The 21,845-nt window shown below is 43.5% G+C and overlaps 1 protein-coding gene across 3 annotated transcripts in view; it reads right to left on the reverse strand.

Moving 5' to 3' along the window:
• Positions 1-1,728: 1,728 nt before the first annotated feature.
• st6galnac5a (ST6 (alpha-N-acetyl-neuraminyl-2,3-beta-galactosyl-1,3)-N-acetylgalactosaminide alpha-2,6-sialyltransferase 5a) overlaps positions 1,729-21,845 on the reverse strand; it is a 40,757-nt gene continuing 20,640 nt past the window's right edge. For all 3 annotated transcript variants that reach the window (XM_056421132.1, XM_056421130.1, XM_056421131.1), the window contains exons 3-5: positions 11,930-12,342; positions 4,531-4,638; positions 1,729-3,430 (exon numbers count right to left, since the gene is read on the reverse strand). In XM_056421132.1, the coding sequence (XP_056277107.1) occupies positions 3,160-3,430; positions 4,531-4,638; positions 11,930-12,342 (792 nt within the window). In that variant the 3' untranslated portion in view covers positions 1,729-3,159. The remainder of the gene's footprint in view (positions 3,431-4,530; positions 4,639-11,929; positions 12,343-21,845) is intronic.

The following is a 21,845-nucleotide window of genomic DNA, read 5'->3' on the forward strand; positions in this document are numbered from 1 at the left end:
CCTATATGCTAATCAACCCGTCTGCTTTCCTTCACACCTGACTGGTGGGGAGAAGGAGACCCGGTGAGAGAAGCCGAAGATTTTCTGTCGAAGAGTCGGGCAGGATGCTCTGAATGTCACACAGGTTGTTCAAACGCAGGAGCGCACACACACACACACACGCTTGTTGTCTTTAGAAGTTGAACAACGTCGGCATTAGTCCCATGTGACAGGATGCTACATCGAATGATTCAGGCACAAACATTCCCAAGCACACGCCGTGTGCACCTGACATGTCCAATTTCCATGGAAACTGGATTTCCTTCTTGCGCGTCGGTGAGACTTTGTGTTGTCAATCATTCCCAGCAATATTGAAAGTAATTGTCGGCACCTCTTTTCATTCTCATCTGCAACAATTTCTGTGTCATAAATCCTGCTCAGCGTCGCCCGTTTACTGTAATGTTGAATTCATGTGGATTCTTTGCCCTTTAATACGAACAAACGGCTTTGTCTCTTTTCAAAGTTGCATCACTTTAATGTTTTATTCAAAGCAAAGAAAATCCGACTGATGCAACGAAAATGTGTATTCTAAGCATAAAGATTTTCACATGTTAAAAATGGTAGCATACGGTCTACATATGTAGATTATTTTATTAGTTTCCAACAAGCCTTGGAAGTGCTCAGAAACCCATAAGATACGATTCTTGTCAATTTATGTTTATTGTGTTGACTTTGCATCTCATGGTCCTCATACACATCTGTCACATGACCGGCGTCGTCACATGACCGGCGTGCCATACTTCTGAGACGACGAACCAGCTTCGAATTGAAAGCTTCTAAAAAGCTCGAATGTTGGTTTTTAGGATTTATTTTAGACCAGAGAGTTGTGTATCGTGGCGCCATCACAAATGATTGTACTGTTGTCACATTTTAACAGCTGTGTTTATTCTGTCTTTATTCTTTACACTGATTGGACAAAACAAAACATTTAAAGACGCCATATTGGACTGTGGAAAACTTGGAGAGGTATGTTGTCAGTATATCTTCGTCAGTTTCAAATTATAGTTTGATACCGCGGGGAAGTCCATAAATACTTCTCGGACACCTCCTACATGTGTGACAACAGGCGGTCCCGCCCATCGTCTTATTGAACAGAATTAAATAATGCTGCAGCAGCCATGAGGCAGACAGACGGTCCCCGGGCCGGTGTTGTGAATATTAGATGAGGATAAAGGGAAAAGCTTCAGTGATTTTTCTGCCCTATTGATAGTTTTTTATATTATACTTTGTAATGAGCTATCAATCCTCCTAAATGCCTATCAAGCACATTTTATTGATCTGGCTCTTCTGCCCAGTAAAAGTGTTCACGACCCCCTGCGGAATACTAGGCGTTCATCATCTGATATTACCTTGATCCACTGTAATGACGCTACCTTCAGCTTCTGTGGCATACTACCTTCAAATACAATTTATTTTTCAAAAGCCCATTCATGAAGACAGTCGGGGATCTATTGTCGCTCTGGGGAGAAAGGGCCTCGTCCACAGCCCCATGTCACAAGCAGACAGGAGGAACCAGATTGAAAAGTAGAAATGGCAGCTGCTGTCAGCGGCGTGTGAAGGTGAGTCACTGGCCTCACATCCTCCATGTTTCATCTCCATGTCGGGGGGGTGACTTCACACACATGGGTCATATTTTATTTCTTACATTTTGACCATCTTATGTTACATAGAAATCGCTGAATGCAGGAATGCTGATAAAATGTATTTTATTGAGTGGAATGACACATTTCCATCCATGTGTGAAAATAAAAGGGATCAACGGCAGCAATGTTTGACATCACCGCCGATCAAATATCTTTGTAAAAATATCACCGTGTGATTTTCTTTACTATTTATTACATTTTACAGACTAAACCATTGATAAAAATAGCCAGTAGATGCAGAACGACAGTCAATTAAGCAAAAAAAAAAATTAATATCCAAGTGCTTATCCCTTTTACCAATGCAGTCACGACAAAACAAATGCGTACCTTGGTCTCAGCTCCAGCAGTTGGCCGCGGGATTCTCAGTACGATACTCGTGCATCGGTTTGTGATGCATGCGAGAAGTAAACGTGACACGACACGCGCTCTCGTGGCGTGAGAACCTCCGTCTCCGACCCACAGAAACCCTCCTCACATTACAGAGATGAGGGCAAAATCAATCGGGACTTATCGCCAGCGTAAATCATGAGGATAACCGCACGTCTTTCTCCAGACTGACCTGGATCTTTATTCATGGGGAGAAGGGAGGAGGGGGGGGGGGATAAAGGATCACAAAGAGAGGAAGGGGCAGTCCACAAGCAGCATACACTCCATCAAATGAGAGGCGAGCGCACATAAAACACACGGAGAGCGAGAGTGTCGACCGACGGATCACATCCGCCTCGGCTGGACAAGAAGCCGCGTGCTGCTCCCGCCAGAGCGCCGGGCAGCAGACGATCGGCGTGCGGTCGGATGGATATGGCTGCTGCTGCCTCCCGCCTCTCGATTGTAATCTCTCACTTGTCTTGTGTGACGTGGGAGTCCGGCCCGCAGATGAACACATCGCTCAATAAGTGTTTGACGGGAGGCGACAAAGCCCGATGACAGACGGGGCCGAGCAGGAGGAGCACGCGCCCGATGCCAGACCTCCAAATGAATGTTACACGCGTGTCCCTCAGTCAGCCAGCGGTTTGACTTTGGAGAGCTTCCAATGCTCACGTGGGGAAAGGTACTTTCCTCTCAGTGAACCCGGCGTGGCGCCTTCATTCAGAGGCTTTGTGGAGGGCCCTGTGTCAGGTAAACATACAGCACTCACACACACAGAGGACCCACGGAGAGACGCTGCATGCAGGGAGAGTGGAGCGCTATGACGTTGCCTCCTGATATAAACGTTCTTAAATAAGGGATGTACAACTTTGAACTGGGTCCCCTCAGCTAACAGAACCCACTGCTGCAGATGCAGTCGCGGAGCTGGAGAAATGTCCAGAACAGGAGGATGAACGACACTCTGTCTTCATCTGGTAACTATTTTTCTTGCCTACTTCATGTTTCCTCCTCTCTGGTCGGGGTCCAGTGACCCTCTGTACAAATGTTCCCGATCCTCAGTCTTTCTTGGATGAATCCCGAAAGTCTTTTTTTTCCGTCAGCCCAACGCCGGTCACGTCTTTTGGGGCACCGGGGGCGTCGCCGCGATCGTCGCCGCGATCGTCCCCTCCAGCGTCCGGTTGTCCGGGAGAGGCGGGGGACTCCAGTCCGGCTGGTGGAAGTGGATGTCAAACGTCCGTGCCCAGTTGGCGAAGACTCGCTTCTCCGTGATGAAGCGGTGGTGGCTGCCCCGCCGGCCCCGCTCATGAGAGATGTACATGGCGCATTCATCCGGGCCGCGTGGCTCGTAGTAGTGGTAAGGGACAGAGTGGTGCTGAGGCTCCCTGGTGAGGGGAGAGAGACGGTTGACATTTAAAAATGCTTTAATGAGTCACTTGAGTTTCATGTGACGCCACAAAGTGTTTTTAATTTCGCAGGGAGGAGGAAAGAGGTTCGCATCCATTTGTTGGTCTGTGCATGGCGGACACAGCCACATTCAGCCCATTTTAATAACTTGGAGGACTTTAATGGCCTATCACTGAATGAAAAAACGTTTAAGTATGAAATATATGAAAGATCAAATGAAGCCTATGATTGGTTGCAGCATGGACGCCACATGTCCAACATGTGCTGTATGTCTAAAGTGCAACTCTTTCACATGAGCTGCATTCCAGTTCACAGGCTGGAGATTTGAAGACTGCATCTCCAAACTGAATTATTCAAAATATGTATGAAGGAGCTGAAGAAGGCCCGTCTTATCTCGGATCCATACAAGATACAACTGCAGCCCTCTGGAGGCCATAATCAATCCACTTTGTGTTTTTGTCAATTGTTAGATGTTGTTTTCGACTGTGTCTACGGAGGATGAACAACCAGAGGAAACGGGCTGTTGGCTTCTATACGGTGTGACAAACAAGACAAATATAACCAACGTGAAGCCAGGGGAAACAAAGGGAGACTAATTGAATGCCACAAGCTTCAATAGAGTAGCAGGGAATTAGACCAAGTAATCTGAATCGCCCTGCAAAAAGAAGGCTAAAGATGTACAGATACAGACTCAGAGAAAACCTTGAACATGGGCGACAAAACCATTTCTCACTTTGACATTCTGTGCAACGGTATTTGTGGAGCAGAGCGAGACCTAAAGCTTTTTCTCCCTCCAATATCACAAATGCATACAAATGTAAAAAAGAAAATCTATTTCCATACTTGTTTTTTTGACTTTTGTCATTTAAAAAATGATATTCAGGACATTTAAGCGTCTCAAATGCATCTCCAGTCACAGTGACATTTTATCTATCAGTTGCCTGAATATATTTTAAATCTGGTGGATATGCTGCTCTGCATTTCTAGAACCTCGATGCGACTGCACACACGGCTCTGCTTTAAAGGCTCGTAGTGATGGTGCTCTGGCGATGCTTTGCATGCAGCTCCAGCGTCTCACCTGCAGAAGTCGGGGGCAACCATGCCGTAGACATCGATCCGATCGCACAGCTCCAGGGCGATGGTCATCGTGAACCAGCCGGTGCTCAGCCACGAGTTTGAAATCCTTCTGTAGAGAAGAAGAGGAGGAGGAGGAGGAGGGGGAGAAGAAGTTAGACTTCATCTGTGGGAGAGCACACAGATGAAAAAATTGACCATATTTGATTTTCTGAGAATGTGATTAACTGGGATAGACAATCAGAACATTTCCCATCGGCGTTTTATCGCAGAATAAAGTTTTCTAAATCTCGAGGTCGATTTTCCTGACTGCAAGATCATTCAAGTTTCCTCACAGCTTCATTAAAATACAGATCCAACCTACATATCGACTGATACAAATGACCTCTGTCAAATAATCAAACCCTTCATCAGAAAGTATTTTTGCAAATTGAATGCAGATATTTGAAATGTCAAAGCTTCAGCTTCAAAGCGAAACACCTGCTTTCTTTCACACAGCACTTCTTTTAAGCCATGCCTGAAAAGAAATAAGCAATTATAAATTTTCTGAGATTTACTGGTATGGAAGAAATTCCATTTCCATTGCATTACTAAATCTAAATGTCAAACTATTCTCTCATTGGGTTTCTGGCAGATAAAAAAAAATCAGCACAGCCTGACTGCCATACATTTTTTAAGATTCACTTTTTTTTGGCTCTAAAGTAATACAATTTCAAACACCACTTCTAAAAGGGCTCTGAAAACCTTCAGCTTAAAGGGAACAGACATTTAAAAAACAAAAAAAATGCTAATACTTTAATTCTGGGATTTTCACAACAACCTTAATGAAGAAGCCGAATGAAAGTAAACAGAAATATGCTGCAGTGAGAAAATACTGGAATATAAAATACACTGAAATGTTTATCAGAAGCTTCTTTCATACAGGATGCATTAACCTGACTCTGTAAGTATACGACCAGCATGTGTTTGGAGAGTTCTTTTGAAGACCTCATGATCAACTTTGTGATGGTCTGAATAAATTATAAATCACTCTGTTTTAGCATCATCGTGGTTCAGGAGAGAAATGTCCATCTGTCCATATCTTAACAGTAATTGTCATCACATGTTGTCCCTTGGGTGATACCCACGCTTACATTTTTAGTTTTCAGTGAAATATTTTGACACCTACTAGGTGCCATGACTACGCATAATCAAAGTCCCTGCACGATAAAGTATCATTTATTTGTTGAGCTCCACAAATTCATCTGGTACCATTATCATAACGCTGAGCTCCACGCTGCACGGCGGCTCCATGAAGCCGGCGGCACAGAACATTCTATGATAGTAAGATAATATATGACTTCTGGAACAATCTGTACTCATCAAATCAATTTATAAATGAGTTAATACAAATATTTAAGTACGAGCCGATGTAACCCAATTCAGGAGAGATACATTTGAAACCCTCAGCTGAATCCGGCACAGCTGTGAACGTCGTCATGCATCCCACGCCGCACAGATTCTCCACTGGGATCAGGCCTGCTGACCAGTGGACGTGTTCATGCATCAGTTATCAGGTGCATATTTCAGATGGCCCTTTAGCAACATCAAATATGGTGGTCACAGACGAATAACTGTCACGACCTGGAGTTTGTGTCTCCTTTTGTGTCGTCTGTCTCCCTGTGATTGTCTGCCCTGGCCCTGATTGTTTCCTTCTGTGTGATTGCTGGCCCCGCCCTCATTGTGTCCACCTGTGTCTCGTTCCCCGTTGTCCAATCACCTCCGCCTGCCTGTGTGTGTAAACCCTGTTCGTCTCATTCCCAGTGTGGCTTCGTACCGTTTGGTCCGCGTTTTGTCGTCCTGTCTGGTTTGTGGAATTAAATATTAGTTTGTGCAGTTATGTCGGCATTTGGGTCTTCTCTCGCTGCGACACCTCATGACAATAACCCCTTCGACCTTTATCACAATTGTTCCGACAGATTCCTTTGTTAGAAAAAGTGATCAACAATGAAGAAGGGAAACACAATGTGTTCTATTGAACTTCCGAATTCAATAATAAAAGAACTAATGGTGCCACCTGTAGTATTTTACTATCAGTTTATTATGAGCCGATAGCTCTGAAGGTGTTTCATAAATGTCATGACAATCTACCGGTTGTCGAAAAACCCAATGTCACAAAAGAGCAAAAATCAAGGAAATCACAAAAGCGGCTACACCATCGAGAAACTTTAAATCTGGTGGTAATACATCTTGTGGATGTTGAGATATTTTACTGGATAAGTGAGGCGCTGTCAGGGGATCAACGAAGTAACAATGATTCTTCCTCATGGTACTAAAGAATGTGTGCTATCCATCCAACACTTCAATCTACTAGCGTGGCTGACAATCATTTTCATTTTACCTGCACTTTAAACACTTCCAAAAAAATCTACGATGCAGGATTATCTCCTAAAATAAAATGTATCGACTTGTACAAAAGAAATTCCTCTAAATCAGTGGTGACGCATCAGAAGAGCAAGGCGTTGTGGCGATCCAAGACGAAGGTACGAACTACAGCAGCGGAGGTTTCAACGTCAGACCCGGTGCCAAAAAAGCTGCCAATGCAGTGAAACGCCGAGCAGGAAGAGCTTGAGAAAAGATCTGCATCGAGCTCCTCTGGTGTCGTTGATGTGGATGAGGAGGGAGAGGATCAAACTCAGTTTGACAGGTTCTCCTGTTCTCTCGACAACCCGGGCTGCTCGCAGAGCGCTCTGCGCTGCTTCTCGACTCTTCCCACACAAACGCTCGAGCATCCAGTGCAGCGGAGGTCTCAACTCGGCAAGACGGACAAACAAAGCCGGGGCCTGATAAGAAAGGTCGACAAGAACAAGCTGGCGGGCTCGGCGCCCTGCTCGCCCCCGCCTGACGAGGGTGACACACGTGGAGGAGGGGGTTTACACCTCGCTGTTTGAAAAGGTGTTTCTCTTATTTCCTCTGAGAGCGAACAGGGAAGCCTGTTCAGCTTTTCTATGTTGAACACGTCCTCTGCTTGGGGAACGATGGAATAGAAACAAACGGGCCCGGAAAACTCTGGGAAGTGAGGAAATATTCAGGGGACGTTATTGTGGCAGCGGGGTGTGGTACAGCTGCAGAGTGGATGGAGGGGGGGGGGGGGGTCATGATGGTGAATCAGCCCCAGCTGTGGTTAATCTGTCGGTGTGTGTGTGTGTGTGTCTCTTCCCAATAAAGAGCAGTGGGATTTAGTTTTACGGTCACTGTTATTGCAATGAAATACATACTTGAATTTGGATGCTTAAATAAAATGTCGGATTGTAAATGTCGTGCTCTGTGTAGTAAAAGTGAAGTGATTGGTTTTGTTCTCTTTCATCAATTAATAATGCCGTTAGCAACATCGCAAGAGGGGACTAGATGAACTACATTTTAGAGATCATACAAACCCCGGCCTCGTCTTGCCAACTCATCCCAATGAATGTAGCCAAGTGTCCCTCACGGCCTTTAAAGCCACTCCCACCGAAATATCTTAATGAACATCAACTCAGACACAGAACTGTTGTTAGTTCTCACAGCTGTCAACCCGTTAGTTCATGGAAGCCCCGGTGACGGAGCAGGTGGGTCGTTTCATTCAGATTGGCTTATTACAGACCTGCGACAGCCACAGATACAATCTGATGTGTTGATTGCTGTTGTTATGAGAGCTGCAACATATAAAGAACAAAAGGTTTCAACTCTCCTGCTCCATCTTCCATTATCCCCTTTAATTCCTCAGCGTTGTGTTTGCCTCTACAAATGCGTCACTTCCTGGAGTTTTACTGTGTTGCCAAACCTTCAATCAAGCCACACTGAGTGACAGTGTGATGGATAGTAGCAACACGAAAACACTCGTCTTTATCGGAGTCCGTTCAGACAATAAGAGACGGTGTCGACCCAAAGTGATGCTATCGCAGCCGAAGCAGACTTCTCATTTTCATGTAATTACAAATGACAACAAGACCCGGGCTGTCTGGAACATGTTGATCTGAGGTGATATGCAAACACAGCCCCTGGGCTTGGGCTCGCACACGCACACGCACACGCACACGCACACGCACACGCACACACACACTTTGCAAATTAGAAAACTTCAGAAAAGTTCAGTTTAACATTTTGTCATCAAGCCGTCTGCAGTGGATGCGCGGAGGTCTTAGTGAGGACGCACGCAGCTAATCTCACTCACGAAGTCTTCCTCATTTTCTTGTTGATGAACATGCTGATGAATAATGTGGTGTGAAATGTCAAGCTCTCAGCTTCAATGGCCGTCTTTAAAAGATGCTTTAATCCCTGCACAGAAGATGCCGTTGCTCCACGAGTCGACAGGAATCTGGTTAAAGGAGCCGGTGAAGGAGAAGTTATATTGTGTTGATCCTGGAGTCTTAATTGAGATTAGTCTTGACTTGTATTTAATAAAAGGAGATTTTCAATATGATGGAACTGATGAAAAAACAAGTTCATTTGCCTCGAAGGGCAATAATGTGATCATTATAAAAATAGTCAAGAAGTGTCAAGTGTATCTCTCTAAACATGAAAACAAGCTGATTGCAGAACGTTTTTTTCGTTGCTCTTTGGGTTGTTGTTCTTGCATTGTATTCATTTCTGAAGAGGTGTGTTGTCATTGAGTTACTGTAATGGTTGTTATGCAACAGCTGACAGGCGGAGGTCACATGATTAGTGCAATTAGTTAAAGCTGAAACACTTGCTGAACATCATTCTGTGTGTACCGGTACTCTTGTGAGGACATGACGCTGATTCTCATTATTATTATTCTCATAATATGTATTTTTTTATAATGTTGTTTCTCTTTGAGCATCAGACTTTTCCTCTTGCTTCAGTTTGTTCACTTTCAGTGAAGAAAAGAAAAGATTAATACGGAGGTCTGGTCCCGGTGGCTCTTTGAACTCGCCAGTGCTGCATTTCTCTTATCCTTTTTTTGACCCTTTAAATTACACAGGATTCGTTTTTCAGGACTGCAAGCTTGCCTTTTTCAGGGATCAAACCTGTGATCTTTTGTCAGGAAATTACACTAAATGTAAATGTGTAGACGCCAGGCAGTGCAAGGCACAGACGATTTCAACAGCGCATTACGGGAGCTTAAATACTTCATGAAATATACATATACATATATATATTCTAAAAGCTAATTTGCCTGTAATCACTGGTTGAGGCTCATTCTGGTTTAGCCATCACAGAGATTGCAGAGGGACACCTGTTTTTCTCTGCCAGTGTTATTAAAATGGATGGATGTGACAACATCCCACATCATCTTAATTGCCTTTCATGAAACGGCATAAACCATAATTACAATTGCAGGCTTGCCGATCGCACAAATGACTACCCGAAACCTCTCCTTTTAATGCTGCTCACTCAGGCTCCAAATCCTTAAAAAACAGTAGGATTCATTTGAAAGAATTAGCGAGAAGAGATTTCTCTTTCATACCTTGAGCTTCCTTTAAACCGTTCTGCAACATTAGAAATCTATAATAGCTATACTTAAAGGCTTACTCTCTCTCTCTCTCTTTTCCCACGCTCCACAGAGCAGAGATGACCTCAAAAAAAAGCCTCACAGATATTAATGCCGAATGCTATAAAAAGGATAACAGTACAGCCGGATCTGCTCGCTGTAAACATTTACCATGAAAGTCGGCACTGATCCTGAAGGATGGCTGTCTGAGATATTCACCAAATCCTCTACGTGGCAATTTCCTCCCTGACATCTCTCCTAAAGCTGGAGTCCGATGACACTCGGGACAATGAGAGAGACAGTGTGTGTGTGTGTGTGTGTGTGTGTGTGATAACATTTCCATTAAGCTCTAATGGCCACGGGACTGAGGACTCGGCTTGGACTCATTCACTTTGAGTCATTTAACACCGGGCAGCTTAAGAAAAGATGTTTCAAAAATAAAAACGTCACAAGTTTTTTTTCTTCTCCCGTGAGTGACATTATGATTTCATTTATTTTAGTTGAGCATTTACTTTGAGACATTTACCTTTGTGATGCGTTCAAATGGTGGCAGGAAACTCTGACGTTGTACATTTTCATTAAATCCGACTTTACTTCCTGCTGTCTTTCTGGCTTGCTTTTCAAGAACGAGATGTCAACGCACCGTCGTGTTTTTGACAGCCAACTCTTTTGGGGCGTTGCTATGCAACCATTAACTACGACCCGTTCACCACGACACATTGAAGTTGATGGATGAGCGAGTTTAACCTCGTCCTGCAGTGTGCCCTGGTGTACACCTCAGTTACATGGGAAACAAGTTGCTCCTGAACCAACATGTTGGACTGTATCGTACAAATGAAGGTCTGGAAATGATTAGCAACTTATGTTACAAATATGTGAATCAATCTGTTGTTTTGAAATTAATAAAATAACCCTGTTCTTATTGTGATTCTAACCGAGTGCACCACATCGAAGTCAAAGAATGGTCTCTAATGAAATCTGATTGTCATAATGTTTTGAAAGGTCACACTGAGACCGCTACATTTGGTGGTGTTGTATTGTAAAATGTGTATGTTGTTATTTCAGTCAGAGCTTACATTTGGGGGCATGCATTAATTTGAGGGTAGAAATACAGTGATGATGTGGTAGAAAATGTTGTAGAAGGTAACAACCTCAACATGTTAGTAATGTGTTATGTGTTGATTTTGTAAATGATGGTCAATTCAAAGTAAAATATACTCTAAAAGTAGAATTGATAAAGACTAAAGACATAGAATTGGTACATACATAGTATTGATACAGTATATATATATATATATATATATATATATATTGAGTGACGTCCCAATGACAACGTCCACTTCTTATATAATGTGTGCTATTTGGCCCAATGCTTACCATAACTACAAGTAAATACATATATTAAAGAGTTGCTGTGCTGCATCTACTGAACATGATGAATACTGGCCCTGAAGCACTTGTAATAGTAATACACTTAAGGTTATAGAAATTAGGCACACTGGTATGATCTATTCACAACAAATGTGACCTCAATATAATACATGTCACTGTAATGTAATAAAGAATATTTTAATAAATCAGAATTTTATTGTGTTTTTAATAATGGAGTAATTTTATTGTCAATAAAAAAAACCTAACCACAGTTTCCCAGAGCAAAAGGTGAAGCTGTTGAATTTCATATTACGTACAAGAGATACTTACAATATATGTGATATAATAAAAGCAGCAAATGTTCACAAAGGAGAATCTGCAACCGACTAAAGTTTGGAATATTTCCTGAATGAACTTTAATCTAAAATACTTCCATGAAAACGGGTGAGTTTCTTTCAGTTGATCCAATACTCTATAAATCAAACGTCGACTAAACACGCTTCCTGAATGCTTCTCGTAGATAGAATCCTTATTCCTTATTGCATCATGTCTTCCTCACCTGTCCTTGCCCGTCTCCTTTTTGAAGAGCTCGTCAAACTGCAGCATCTTCTGCCAGGAGATGATGTAGATTTTGAGTTTGGGCAGCACCTGGTTCATCAGCCTCAGGTTGTTGTACACGAGGCCCTTCCCGTCGCGCCTCATGTAGCTGCCGGGGCCCCAGAAGATGAACACCGTGTCCTGGCTGGCGTTGAGCAGCTCGTGGCGATTCCGCAACACCCTCTGCATGCTGGAGTGAGCGACGACGCGCAGGGAGGTACGGCGGCCGACGTCCGCGGCGTAACCCCTGGCGGTGGGGGCGTCGTTCATGCGGATGACGCACTCGGCCCGGTCGATGTCTTCGCCCCGACCGCCTCCGATGAGGTGACCTGAGCTGGTCACCAGGGCGCAGGTCTGGCAGTGCATCCTGGGAGGCTGATTGATGGCAACAAACAAGAAGGATGTAAACAGAACAGAACAAATACATGCAGTGCATCAGAATAGTTGGCCTCCTCGTTCCCCGTAGAAGCACCTGTCGCACTGTCGGCTGCATTTTTTGTTTTGCAGCCATATTTGTTATAAACTTTACAAACTATTTTTGTTCCCACAAGTCAAAACTGCTCGAAAAACTTGTGTTTAGCCCCAGTTTATAGAGAAATATGCAAAGCAGACAGAAACGCACACCTAGGGTAACTTTGGTAAAAAGCTTCGCTCTGTGTTTGAGGCAGGAAATGCTTTGTTGACAAATGGGTAGCGACAGAGCCTCCTGGGGATACGCAGCTTGTCATAGCACTGTACGATTGGTAGAAACCCCGGGGTCCTACAAAGGATTCACCTTGCATCTTTCTCCCACTCGCACACAACAGAGGAATGTGTGTTTACCTCCCAAACAACAGCCCTGGTACAGAGAATTCATGTGCTTATCAAATATCAACCTATGAAGTATTCAGCATATTATATCTATGAAACTCAGGAACTCTTTACGATATTTATGAAAGATGATGACAACATAATAAACATGATGAACATGTTGACTAAATACCAACACAAACCTGTTTACTACTTTATTAATTTGACTCAGAATGCCTTTGTTTTGTTTCATGTGGGCACTAATGAGTGTACATATGGATTCTTATGAACATATACAGTACATGCACTTACTTAGCATCATGTTCTTTATTTTTCTTTTTGGTCGAATGGTGAGAGCCGTCTTCTCTCATCTCCTTTTTTAGTGTAATTCATATCCTCTATTGTTTCAATCTTTATAATTAGACACTGCCAGAGCCACTAAAAAGAATGACTAAAATATCCGTGTCACATATTGTCAAACAAATCAAGGGAGGAATATTGAGCGATTAGTCATTTGTTTTTCATCAAGTCTGATTCCAGCTTCTCATTGTTGGATACATGCATTAAATATAGCATATGTTATTAGACTGAATATTTTGTTAAATGTTGGTCGAACAAAACAAACAAGTTGGACAATTGGGAATATTGAGAAGGACAGATTTCACTATTTTCTGAAATTTGATGGATCAAATTGTTATCAGATTAATCAGTAATAAAAATAATAAACAGTAAAACAAAAATAAAAAAGGCATCCTGGCCATTCCACCATATGCTTTAAATTATAGCTGTCCTTATATAGATATAGATATAGATAACAATTATCGCCTGTTGTTGAAGACCCAGCCAGTGTTTACAACCACATGTCAACTGTGGTTGTAAACAACTGTACAAACACATGTGTTTGTACAGTTCATTAAGTATGTTTTCATTCAGCCTGCCATGTGCAAGCACACATCATTAACATAAATGTGTCATTTGTGACATGTTACACATTTGTGTATGTTAAGCTGCTCTGTATGTTGGCGGTGTGTGTGTATGTATGTATGTGTGTGTGTGTGTGTGTGTGTGTGTGTGTGCGGCTGCTTCACGTGTGCTTTGTATTCTTGCATGTGGTGCGTCTGTGCTTTTCCCTGCACTGAACAGCAATGATATGCAAACCCTGTAATGCCCCGTGAAATATCTCCCGAGCATAAATATGGTGGTTATTTACATTCTTATTGGCGTAACACATTTACATGTTCATGGCATTAACAACAACAACAAATGATTATAGCTGTGTGTGTGTGTGTGCGCCTGTGTCATGATCATCCTCATCTCCCAACGTTAACTTAGTGACAAATTACCAGCTGAATAGCCTCATCTGGTTAATGAGGGGGGGCGGGGTGGTGGGGGGGGGGGGGGGGGGGCATCAGTACAGAGAGTGAAAGAGAGTTAAAAACAAGGAAAAATAAAAGATGGCAAAAGAGATATACAGAGGCGATGAGAGCCACCACGGTGCCACTGTTTGACGAAATGTTGAGCTAATGAGGTCCTCGCAGCAGCATCCATCCATTCCTTCCATCTGCTGCACACCCCACCCTTTCCCCTCACCCACCTGGCAGCGCCTTGACAGCCAATCTGGCTGTGGCGCTGCAGCGCCAGTGGAGCAGGTCAGAAATCCCATTTTCACACAGGGGCTTTTAAGTGGCTCCACAGACGCTATTCTCTCTTCCTCTGTCTCACAGAGAATTTAAGTGGGCCTTGCTGGCCCGGATTGGCCACTTCAGGGAGCTCGGTCAGGCTATTACCAAAAGAAGCGGCTGGATGGTCTGAACAAGGCTCTCCATTTCAGCCGGAATTCCGTGAGCCATGCAATACGGTGGTTTAGGTTGAGGCAATTGAGTTGATGAAAACTGTAGCTTACCAAAGAACTGGCTGAGAGGAACTTAGAATCCTAAAAACGGAACATTTCATTACAATTAAATTGTTTCCGTGACAAAACTCCACTCAATGATTCATGTGATGAATAGTTCCTGTAAGAACTGAAAGAAAAAACACATCTATCATTGCGTTTGGAAGAACAATGCCAGCGATTTCAAACAAAATACCTTTGATCATAATTAATAGATTTGCTGCGTTTAGATTCCGGCCTCTGAGGTTCTTTAAAAGTGAACCTCATCCGTCTCCAAACTAAATCATGTTTCCAGATTAACACCTATGTTTACTTACTGGAGGCATACAAATAGATATAAGAAAGAAGAGAAGAAACAAAACATTTCTCCGTTGTGACACAACAGAAACTCTGCTTCTCCAAAAAGCCATCTTGATTTTTCCAATCATCTATAAAATACAAAAATATAAAATTTTCGTATTTCATTGAGTTCAATAGATAGGGAGAAAAAGGTAGCCTCTCAAGTTATAGCTTTACTAACACTATGTAGATATGTGTGTGTGTGTGTGTGTGTGTGTGTGTGCGTGTAATAAAGAACTGTATTCAAGTAAAGTTCTTTAATTGTGCATTTAAAATAGATTTTATACTTCATTTAAGACTTTTTAGATGAAGATTTTCCATACAAAAATCACATGATGAGGTAATACATAAGAAAATATTGTTTATTATTTATCCAGTGGTTCCCAAACCTTTTGGATTAAAGAAAATGTAAGAAAAAAAAGTCAAAAACCTTAAATCAGCACACCAACAGAGAGACAAGAGGCTCCGCCTCACCAGCTCAGTGATGTTAAAATCATTTTGCATGGCCTTGTGAGCTTCTTCCCTCTGACCGAACTTTAAAAAAGAGGCCTTTATAAAAAAAGAGATAACTAATACACTGCCTATGCATGTAGGGTCCATCTTTTATCTAATTAGCTGTAAAGGTGCAGAGACGTTATTAAGATGCAAGGGATAGTTACAAAGCTGTTACTAACTATTATTCTTAATTAAAATACATCTTGTATTTTCAATATGAGCTGATTCATATGTTGGTCTCTAAATATTAGGAACAAAAGAAGAAATGCCATGGGGGGGGGGGGGGGGGGTGTAAGTGAGAGGCAGCTCGAGACCCCAGACCACCTGGGGAGGCGGTATCCTTGAGAACAGAGGGGGGGACAGGCGGGGTGATGAAAGCACTGAAGGAACATGAAGCTCGCCACTGGAATTGTGTTTCCAGTGTTATTAAGGCTGTTCTGAACGAGCCTGGTATTGTCGAGTGGCAGTTGTAGGTCATGAACCAGCGCGTGTAATCAAAAAACTGGAAGGAACATAATGACTCATATAATCACACATCATTACTGTGATTGGAGTTGGAAGTAAACGTGCAGTTTGGCCTGATTGGATTCGTAGTCGGTGCTCAGAGCCCTTCGCCGCCCCATGGGTAACACGGGCAATAATTGGTGGTTTAAACTCACATGGTTCTTAAGGGGGCATGAAATCAGCTTTAATTTCTCACCCGACTCCCCCCCCCCTCCATTCCCAGACTCGGTCCCTTGAGGAAAAGAAGTGAACCATTACACTTGACATGTACCATACCCCCTGAGAGCGGAGAAATACCATTCCAGTGTTGTTATTGATTCTGTGTGGATGAATGCAGTAGGAAGGGGGAATCGAGCAAGGGCTTAGTGAGGATGCGAAACTGAGGATATGGACGGTAAATGTGAGAGCTGAGGGGCGGCAATCACGCAGCCCAGCAGGATGCTGTCTGGCTGTCTAGTATCGAGATATAACAACAGAACAGAACATTTTCCGCCTCCTCCGAGGCTCGGGCCCGACCTTTAGGCTAGCCAAAGACGCCTTTGTTTTCTGCAGCCTCCTTAAAGAGACGGCTTCCACGCAGGTAAGAAGTTAATGATGGCTTGAAGCAAAAAAGATGCTCTTGTAAGTTCTTTAAATAAAGAAAAGAGTACATTCTGACCTCAATATACATATAAGTATCTCTTATTATTGTATGTCAACCTGCTCATGTGTTGCTCTCTGGATTATAATGGCAGCTTTTGTCCCATGAGTCAAATTCTCCACGTGAGGACAAACAAAGCGAGTTTTGATCTGAAAATAACCAAAGAATGCAAACGCCACACTGCCAAAGGAACTGAAGCAGCGCCAATGAACAGAAACACCAGCCAACAAAAACTATGACTGAATATGTTGGTCAACGACCTTTTTATCCACAACTGGGACGAGATGATGATGAGACCGACGTCATTAAAGCCCAACTGTGGTGATGTATTACGAAATGCAACGAGAAACTAAAATACACCCTCCTGTGTAAAGCCAGCTGTTTCTAATAGTGAGGTTAAATTAAATCCCACAGGATTGAATCTAGTGGATATTCACATTGCTCATGTATTATTTCATCATTCAGTAAAATTGCCTGTGGAAAAAGACCGAAAAGAAAGCTGAAAAATCTGTTAAAAAAATTAGGAAGTTAATTTCTTGTGTACAATCTATAACTGGGAGAGGATAACAAAGGAGAGGACGTAGTGTGTGTGTGTGTGTTAAAAAGAGGGAGGGAGTGAAAGAGCGAATAAATATAGAAATAAAGAATAAAGAAACAAAACGGCCTTGAGAGCCAATACTAGCACAGGAGGAGCGAATTCAGTTACCAATTACAGAGTAAAATCTCAAAAGCTGGAGGCAACAGCGGCGAGGAGGAAAAAGTGAATTCAGATAAAGGCGCTTCGTTCAGAGGAGACCGGCTTCTCCTGCTGATGAGGACACACAGGCGGAGTGTTGCGGGGTCGATGGAGGAGCGGTTTGTCCGGCATGCGCGTTTGACCGGTCATTAGAGAGAGCCGAGGTGGGGAGCGAGCGCTGCTGAGGTCTAATGAAGACAGGGAGGGCGAGGAAGAGGAGCAGGGAAGAGAAAGGGAGGGTGGATATCGGAAACATGGGCAATCAGCAGAGGTCCTCCAGGCGGACGATGCAGTCTTAATTAGTGCAACGCTTTCTGTGAGCACCTGGAAGAGAAGGTACTTCTGATGGAGGGCAATTATGTACTTTAGAATATAAGACATAGCATCTGGCCTGAACTACTGAACGTTCATTCATGGGTTTGGCTTTTTGGGGATAAATGACATGGTTGATGAGCTCGAGTGGGTTCAGGCTCAAACTAGAGCTGATAACATCCAGCGCAGAGGAAGAAGAGGACAGACTGTCGGCCGAGCTCTGATCCTCAAAGCAAGCGGGACTGCAAAGAGGGCCCTTTACTGTGTGTGTGTGTGTGTGTGTGTGACAGAAATTCAACACAGACAGCGCTGAAGACCAGAGATTTAATATGCACTTGTGTGCACACGTTTCTGATCAAAGTAAGTGCTGGGCGGTTGGAGAGGGATGCAACACTTTACATCAGAGTCTCTCTCTCTCACACACACACACACACAGGACTAAAACACACAAAATACACATCTGGCACATTGACTGCACAGTTTTGAACTCAAAGTGCGATCACAATCACAATCACAACAACTCAATAATGACTCCCGAATGTAAAGGAAAGATCAGCAGTCCTACACGATGTGTAAGCCAGAACCTTTTTGTTCATTTATAAAAGAAAAACAGATAACAGAACTGTTGTAGCCCGAGTGGGAGAAGAAAAAAACATTAATCAGGATAAAGTTGAAAACAGTGTTTACAAAAATAATCGTTAATGGCAGCGCAAATTAATGGTTACCTGGTGTCAATTAAACTGAATCAATTCTAAAATGGGAAATTGGCAGAGAGGCGAGAGACTTCCCAAAGAATAATTGATGACGAGTCCTAAATCAGTTTTTCAGGAGCAATAGATTGTTTCTCCAAGATTAATTTGAAAACAAACAACAACATTTGCTCTCATGAAGGGATGCCCCATCAGTTTAAGAGAGGACACTTCTTTCTTGAAAATTCATGAAGATAATGATAAAAAAAACAATTAAACACGTTAAATTTCTAGCAGTAAAGGAGAAAGTAGCGTGACGCGCTCATCCATCTCAAGGTTCAGTCGCATCTCACCTGAGAGAAGTCGTACTCTGGTTGCAAAGAGAAACACACCTTTTAAATATAATCTAAGACTTGGATATGGACACGTTTTTGGATATGGAAACATACGCCGACCTTTTCAAGACGGCGGTTGAAGGAATAAAAGACGGAGGCTAGGAGTATGCACGGCTGCATGTAAACAGAAATATGAGCGGAATTCATTATCATCAGCCATGTAAACACCTGAGTGGGAACATAGGTCTTGTTGTTTTTCGATGCTTTTCTAAATGTCTCTAATATTTTCATCTTTTCACGCTATATAATCGGAGAAGTGAAAATAAACTGCTCACAACCTTCTACAAATGCAACTTATGATGAGAGCTCACAAGAAGAGCTTGCTTCATATGAAGCGGTCACAAGCTGAAACATGTCGGGATCCTGTCTGCAGGAGGTGGACACAGCACCACAGACAGAATCTAGAACAATCCCAGAACTCACTTTCTCTCCTCAGAGTTGACCACAAAGTCGGAGCATCATTTCTGTGAAAAGAAAATCTCAAACTTGTACTACACTGGGCAACATTTTTGTATTCAGTATCCAGGTGTTGCTGCGTGTCCACCCACACTGAATCCACACTCGGTTGTGTCTCACAGTCCACTCCGCTGGCCGACCTAAAAGGTCCCAAACAGCAGATACTTCTGCAGATCATGAGCCAGACGGACGGCACGACTCGGCCCCGAGGGCAGAACTCTGTGTCATTAAACCTCAACTGTCCTCACCACCTGCCCCGAGAAGGTGAAAAGCTTCTCCCATTTTCTCCCAGATAAAACGTAAACCTCCACCTCCTCTTCCTCCTCCTCAACTCGCCTGGTAAGTTTGACCCGAAGAGGAGAAACACTTGCAGCGAGTTTCTCTTCGTATGAGCTGCTGGAGAGACCCCAGGCAGCTTGAAGTGCCAGACTAGAGGGAGTGTGCAGACAATCGGGCTGCTCCTCGTTACGAGCCACACTCCTTTGCCTTAACCTTTGTGTTGCCTTCGGGTCATTTTGACCCGAATCAATATTACACCCTCCCACCGCCTTAGGATTAATTTGACCCCATTCAATGTTTAATGTCGGTGTTCTTTCGGTAGTCAACAAACAAACATAAAGTGCCTCACACTTAAACTTGGAAAACAATATTAATTCTAATAATTTTCTGGAGGTTTTAATTGCTGGCGTCAAATTGAACCCAAAGGGTAAAATATGTTAGTAAATATAAAGGTAACAGGAGGGTGAAACATTGAATCGGGTCAAAATGACCCAAAGGCAACACAAGGATTAATTGGCTCCGTATCAGCCTGTAAGCCACTGGTGCAGAATGTACAATGGTGCAGCCACCGTCTGTCCCCAGAACCTCCACCCAGAGAGCTACAGTTGTGAGGACCACACACAGACACGTTCCTGTCGGAGCGGTGGCCTTGGCGTGAACACAAAACACGAGGTGCAATTTGCCAGGCCAAAGCGTCTCTCACTTTCTCTGGGCTCTGAAATCTCACAGTGGGTGGTAGGTGGAGAAGATGGAGGAGGGAAAAAGGCAAGGGGAAATGACAGAAGGACATTAGGAAGAGAGAGGCAGGCAAAAAGACAAAGAGAGAGATAGAGGGGGAGGACGTGGCAAACAGAAGGGGGCAGAGGAAGGGAGGAAAATGAAAGGCAATATGAAAGATGAAAAAGAGGAGCAAGAAAAAGGAGCGGCTGTCAGAAAAAGAAACACTTTGGAGACCAACACAACTGGGACAGGGCCTTCAGAGAGAAATGAGGGGGATTTCAGGGGCATCTTTTGATGGCTGAAAAGTTAGAAAAGCACACTGGCTTCGCAGACGCATTGAAGCCATGACGTCTGATAAGGTCATTATGCGGAGCTGTCGCCTCCAAAACATCATGAAAACACCGGCAGGATTTCTCCTCCCGAGCGCGTCCAGACACCTGGCGGTTCTGCATTCGGGGAACATTTCACATTTTTCACAAGCGAACTCGTGGTCACCGTTTATTGATGTGGCAGGCGCCTTTTTCCCCTTATCCTCTCAGATCAGTTGTCGGGGATGAAGGGTGGTGGTGATCGCACAGCGGTGAGCAGTCGAGTGAATCGATAACGGGAAGATGATCTGGTTCAGAGAGGTCTGGTGAGGGTAATGGCTCCGAGGAGCGAGCACCAGGTGTGAGCCACTATTTCACGCTCGCATCACGTCCAACCCTGAACTGCAAAAGTCGCTTTCCGACACGAGATATGAAGCGTTGAACGTGAAACTGAAAGATAAAAAGGTGCAGAATAATCCGAGCGGGAAGTAGAATATTTGCACAATGAGCGACAGCGGGAGGACATTTGAATATGGAACGCAGGCGAACTGTTAACTGTCAAACTCGAGATGACAAGTTTGTTATTTGTGAACAAGGGCAAACAGGCAATTTCACACCAACGCAAGAAACTTCTTCTTCCAGACTGGAGACCGGCTGCTAAATCTTGAAGTGGAAGTTCAATAAATCCCATCGAGACAATTCCCAGAGGAGCAATTACGGTCATGTTCTATAATATATGCAAAATAACAAAAAAAGACATCATTTAAACATCTCCAATGCTCCAGTACCAATGCGGAGGAACGCTCTGCTTCCCTCTGAAAACATCTTCAATGCTGAATGTTCTAGTTGGAGTTAGTCCATTGTGTTCTGGAACAGAGGATGATGAGAGACAGAGTGTGTGTGTGTGTGTGTGTGTGTGTGTGTGTGTGTGTTTAGAACGCCAGCTGCCAGTGACAACACTCTTCATGAAGTACAACCTCCTGGGAGGCTGCTGATTCCATATTGTCAAACAGGACACGCCAGAGAGTTTTCTAATCTCTTTGTGCTCGTGTCTATCGTACGTCAGCGGTGGGAAGTAACTTATTACATGTACTCACGTACTGGAGAGTTGTACAGCCCTTTATACGACGCTCTACGACCCTTCAGAGGGAATTATTGTATGTGTACTCCTCTGCCTTTATTGACAGTAACTGTTTACTTGACTGACTATTGAAGAAGATTTTATAAAACCATGATAAGCTTATAAAATACAATACAGCGTTACAGATTCAATCAGTGTTTTCTTAATCTTTTGATTTGTGGCATCGTGAAGTCGGGGCAAGGCA

This window comes from Pseudoliparis swirei, chromosome 8, assembly GCF_029220125.1.
Source record: "Pseudoliparis swirei isolate HS2019 ecotype Mariana Trench chromosome 8, NWPU_hadal_v1, whole genome shotgun sequence".
Taxonomy (NCBI): domain Eukaryota; kingdom Metazoa; phylum Chordata; class Actinopteri; order Perciformes; family Liparidae; genus Pseudoliparis; species Pseudoliparis swirei.